Source organism: Nansenia antarctica (genome assembly GCF_963989245.1).
Source record: "Nansenia antarctica genome assembly, chromosome: 10".
Lineage (NCBI taxonomy): Eukaryota > Metazoa > Chordata > Actinopteri > Argentiniformes > Microstomatidae > Nansenia > Nansenia antarctica.
Window position 1 is genome coordinate 30822609 of NC_137680.1, and position 5837 is coordinate 30828445.

General features: G+C 46.3%; 1 protein-coding gene across 1 annotated transcript in view; it reads left to right on the forward strand.

Annotated features, from left to right (window-relative positions):
* Positions 1–1469: 1469 nt before the first annotated feature.
* Positions 1470–5837, forward strand: part of mios (missing oocyte, meiosis regulator, homolog) — a 14559-nt gene continuing 10191 nt past the window's right edge. The window contains exons 1-5 of the mRNA XM_080541291.1: positions 1470–1524; positions 2319–3196; positions 3680–4192; positions 4493–4580; positions 4858–5112. Coding sequence (XP_080397417.1) covers positions 2378–3196; positions 3680–4192; positions 4493–4580; positions 4858–5112 — 1675 coding nt within the window. The 5' untranslated portion in view covers positions 1470–1524; positions 2319–2377. The remainder of the gene's footprint in view (positions 1525–2318; positions 3197–3679; positions 4193–4492; positions 4581–4857; positions 5113–5837) is intronic.

Consider the following 5837-nt stretch of genomic DNA (forward strand, 5'->3'; position numbering starts at 1 on the left):
GGTGCTTTGTATCAACATTTCCGCCCTGTAAATACATTAAAAAAATAAAATGAAAAAACATTCCCATGAGTAAGTGTGAATGCACCGGCTTGTGCTCTCCTCAGCCAAAATCACTCTCACGCCCACATTAAGACTCCTGAAACCTACAGCACACTGACCATCTACAGAATCACAGTATCAAGGTTATTCAAACAAATCATGATATATTGTAAACTAAATATATTGAACATAGTTTCCTGGTAGGCTAACTGTTAATCAATAATAACCAAAAAATAAAATCCAACATCAGGTGTTAGGGCGTTTAAAATATCGAAAAGAAAAGCATAATTTCCCACAATATTTAGCATAAATGTGTGCAGTGTGTTGCCACAGTAATTGCTCATTAGGTTATATGTATATAATCATAGAATTAGGACTCTCAAATGCATAAACCACCGTCATAATATGACTGTTTTCACAACAGAGAAAATGAATGAAATGGAATGTAAAAAAGTTACTCAAAAAGGTACAAATATGACCAACATTCAAAAGTAATAATGTGATTGTGAAGAAAAAAAAAATCTTACCTCTCAATCTCATTTACATACAACCAACGTTTTTGGCATAACCCTCTGGAGTGATTTGGACAACATCTCGTCCCGGTCACCGGTTCTGACTGGGCAGAGTCCACAAACTAACATACTGAGAGCTGCGCAGCTCTGGATCCTTGTGCAATTTGTAGGAGCGGGTCCATTGGTTGTTCAAAATTTCTATTTGCGCTTATTTTATTGTCCCCTTATCTTTAACGCATCACATTAACATGTCCAAACGCCGTCTATTCTGTGTAACGCACTGCATAGTGGTAAAAAGCAATTAGGGCCGTAGTGTGCATAGTCAATTAACCCATCTCGCTGACACATAGTGTAAAAAAGCATAATCAAAAGTGTAATCGTTGAAACAGGATTGTGTGGTATTAAAAAAAAAAAAAAGTAGCCTATATATATTTTTTAATAAGCATGCGTCCTGACCAATGTTACAGTTTAGAAGTGTATATTTATTTCCATGGAGATTGTTTGGATGCTGTAGCCTACATAAGTCCCAAACCTATACTCATATGACTCATATTATTTTCCCCTTCTACTCTTTGCACGCCTACTAATTTGAAAAACAGTCATCATGCTCTTCCAACTGAAAGAAGAAGTCATGAAGCATTATTATAAAAACACAATGTTTCCTAGTACCTTCCCCCGCATGTTCAAGAAACACAAACACCCACGTGAAAAAGACTTAATTTGTTTTACAGTAGGCTTACGCGGGCCACCTGCCAGTGTTTGTGATAAACATGGTTGTAGCGTGTTTGTGATAAACATGGCTGTAGCGCCACCTCGTGGAAAAATCCATGCTTGTCATCGTCATTCCCACTGGTTCGACGTGCTTAACAGGAACCTTCGGAGAGCGATCTGCCATTTCCGGGGAAATATTTTGGTGGAACACAAAAACAAGTGACGCGAGGTCTGTCACACTTTGACATGTCTTTTGCAAAATGTAAGTTTCTATTGATTTTCTTATTCGCTTTACATTGTTAGACAATTGATATACTTATATATATGTTATATTTCAATAAATATATGTTTAATGACACGTTTGACAGCTGTAAGTACTCATGTGTAGCTGTTGATGTCAGCACATTGCAGCTAGCATTAGCTCAGCTGGCTAACGTCAGCTAACAGTGAGACATTAACATGTTCACTACTCTGTTGAAAGTACATCAGCCATGATGAAAGTCAGTAACTAAGTCACTAAGTAACTAAGTTATTAGCATAGTAGGATTACAATGGTGTCGTCAGCCAGACATGTTCTAATGTTCACTACAGCCTTTCTGTGTGACAGCTCAGCTTAGGGCAATAACAAGTCCTGTTATCTAGTTGCCAAGTCTATCTAGCTCATATTCTGGCTAATTCTGTGCATTGAGTTATTAATACAGATGTCAGCTGGTAGTGATGGTTGTAGCACACGTCTGTCACACACCGTTTTGAACTTTGAACTAGTAAGTTGAATGAATGAATGAAAGCTTTATTTCGAACATGTGAAAAAAGAAATAGTTATAACAACAAAAAACAAAAAAACACTATTTACTTAACATGTCCGAAAAGGAGTAGGAAGAAGCATAAGCTTATTTAATCCTACCCCTTCTCCAATAAACAGAGATTAATAATTAATAATCTACAGTTAACTTCAATATTAATATAATATTTTAAAAATTAAATCAAATGTATTTACATATTTACCAACTGTAAACAGTAGTTAAACAGCTTGTGTTCGTGTTATTGTTTCCTCAGCCTGCCCACTTGTAAGCAACAACACGATTCTTCTGCGCAGAAGCTCTTCCTCTTGAACCATGAGTGGCTCTAAGCCAGATATCCTGTGGTCCCCCCATCACCCCGACCGCTACGTCATCTGTGACTCTGAGCTGGGACTCTACCGCATCGGAACCGTGGGCGGCGCCGAGACCAAACCCGGAGCTCTGCCGCTCTCGGAAGAGACCGCCGCCACCTTGCTGGCCATCAACTCAGACACCCCGTACATGAAATGTGTGGCCTGGTACCCGAGGCACGAGCCCGAGTGTCTGCTGGCAGTGGGCCAGGCGAACGGCAGAGTAGTGCTCACTAGCCTGGGCCAGAGCCATAACTCCAAATGCAAGGAGCTGATGGGGAAGGAGTTTGTGCCCAAGCACGCTCGCCAATGCAACACTCTCGCCTGGAACCCGGTGGACAGCAACTGGCTGGCCGCGGGGCTGGACAAGCACCGAGCCGACTTCTCGGTTCTCATATGGGACATCAGCAGTAAGTTCTCCCCGGATGCGAGCGTGGCGGCGGAGAAGATCCGCCTGTCGTCCGGGGACATGGACTCGGGCCTGGTGGTGACCAAGCCCCTGTACGAGCTGGGCCAGAACGACGCCTGTCTCTCGCTCTGCTGGCTGCCCCGCGACCAGAAGCTGCTCCTGGCTGGCATGCACCGGAACCTGGCCATCTTTGACCTGCGGAACACCAGCCAGAAGACCTTCGTCAACACCAAGGCCATCCAGGGCGTGACAGTCGACCCTCACTTCCACGACCGCGTGGCCTCTTTCTTCGAGGGCCAGGTCGCCATCTGGGACCTCCGCAAGTTTGAGAAGCCTGTGCTCACACTGACCGAGCAGCCCAAGCCCCTCACCAAGGTACACACAGCTTTGATTTATTCCATCAGTTTGTTGGCGATTTCTGTGCACTTCAATGACCTGGTGACCTGTGATTTGTAAATGCTGTCTATTGTCTATCTCTATCTCTAGATGTGTATTTATGTCTATTTTTTGTTATATTTTATTCAATTACTCAATTGTCACTTTATTCTGTTGTTGTTGTTTGTGGTGTGAGCTGCTGTAATGCCTTAATGCCCAAATGTCCCCTCTGGGATCAATAAAGTATCTATCTCTCTATCTCTCTATCTCTCTGTTTCTGTCTCTCTGTCTACCTATCTATCTCTCTCTCTATCTATCTATCTATCTATCTATCTATCTATCTATCTATCTATCTATCTATCTATCTATCTCTATCTCTCTCTATCTATCTATCTATCTATCTATCTATCTTCATGGTACTGGCACTTATTTTGAGCTTCTGAAAAGGGTCTCAATAAAGTTGTGAAAAAAATGTAATTCCAGGTGGCCTGGTGCCCCACCCGCACGGGCCTTCTGGCCACACTGACCCGCGACAGCAACATCATCCGCCTGTACGACATGCAGCACACCCCCACGCCCATCGGCGACGAGACGGAGCCCACCATCATCGAGCGCAGCGTGCAGCCCTGCGACAGCTTCATCGGCAGCTTCGCCTGGCACCCCTCCTCCCAGAACCGCATGGTGGTGGTGTCGGCCGCCAACCGGGCCATGACCGACTTCACCGTGTTCGAGCGCATCTCGCTGGCCTGGAGCTCCACCTCGTCCCTCATGTGGGCCTGCGGGAGGCACCTGTACGAGTGCATGGAGGACGGGGGCGAGGGAGGAGGAGGAGGGGTGGAGGGCACGGTGGAGAAGGACATAGCCACCAAGATGAGGCAGAGGGCGCAGTCCAGGTACGGCCACGACACCGTCCAGGTGTGGAAGAACCACCTGCTGGCAGGAGGGGACGACCCCCAGCTCAAGTCCCTGTGGTACGACCTCTACTATATCCTTCACCGAGGGTCAGGTTACCATGGGAACTGTGTTTTGGTTTTTTGCAGGATTATGTAGTGGTTTGATGTCGTTTGTGCAAACACAAACCCATCTAGATTGTGATGTAGGCTATGATATTCACAGTATTCTATATTTACCTTTTATATATTATAGGTAGTGTCTATAGTTATAATTTGAATTTGATTAATTGGGATGTAATATATTATGCCGTTGTTGTCTTGGACTAAAATACCACAGAATGAATGACTATGATATCCTAGTTAGTGTTGCATATTTCCTATGTGAATATCACTCATGAAGCAGTACACCGAGGACATGGAGCTGAAACAGCAGGGGAGCAAACAGTCTCTGGTGTATTCAGGCATCAAGAACATAGTAAAGACCAGCTCAGGTGAGCCACGTGTCCTTGACATCCAAACTTCCTTCAAGCATGCACTTTGTTGTTTCAATACATTACTGTAACCATTTGCCAGAATAAACATACAGCCTGAATTAGTCAATAATGGGCTTTTAGCTGATAATAAACATTGTCTAGCTCCAAGCACCCAAGTGTAAAGGCAAAATGCTGTATTTCTTGCTGTCTTTTCCATTTGATTGTGTGGAGATATGTCATTGGCTTCCATTACATAGATTCAATCCTTCTACACCCCCCCCCCCCCCCCCCACAGGCACGACTGAGAACCGGCGATGCTGGAGCGGCTCGGACCGGCAGACGGACGTGCCGCGCTTCCACAGCGAGGAGCGCAGCCTGGCCCTGCGGCTGTGTGGCTGGATCAGCCAGGGGCCCGACATCGACGTGGAGCCCTTCCTGCGCTCCCTGGAGCAGGAGGGCGAGTGGGAGAGGGCGGCCGCCGTGGCCCTCTTCAACCTGGACATCCGCAGGGCCATCCAGATCCTCAACAAGGGAGCCTCTGCTGAGAAGGGTGGGCTGCAGACGGGGCTGAGAGAGAGGAGCGATGACGTACAGGATGTGTTGACGGCCGGGATCGTACCGGGGACCCTGCGCCTTAGTGTGCTATGCCACATTCGCACCCCAGAGTTACTGGGTTCTAAGTCCTGTCAGATCTCCACAGAGACCTCACACGTGTCTCTAGGCCGTTGTTTCTGGATAGAACCTTCGTTGACTTGTTGTAGTTGTCACCATGGGGGGACCATGGTTCAAATTACAGGGGGGTTTGGGGAGCGTCTGACCCCCCCTAATTAAGACTTGGACCCCCTCCCAAAAGAGGTCAAAACAACAGGTCAGGGGGGTCGGAACATTATTACGCAATATATTGATATAGCACGCGCCTGCGCTGTACGGCGTCGTTGTATAACTCACTCTGCATGAGACCATGGTGAATTCAAGGTGTGGTGCGGGGCCTGCTGCTTGCCAGACACCCAATGTCCCGCTGATGTTTTTCTGGTGTGGGCTCTAATGAGCATTGCCTGAACATGACGAGCAGGGAGGGTTATTAGAGAGGCTGGGTGAACATGACTAGCAGGGAGGGTCATTAGAGAGGCTGGGTGAACAGAACATGACTAGCAGGGAGGGTCATTAGAGAGGCTGTGTGAACAGACCTTCCAGTGCACTGTTGTGCCTCTCCTGCCTCATGAGTTCTCCTGAAAGTCTTAAACACCACAGGTTAAGCTTTAGTCAAGCTTGTTG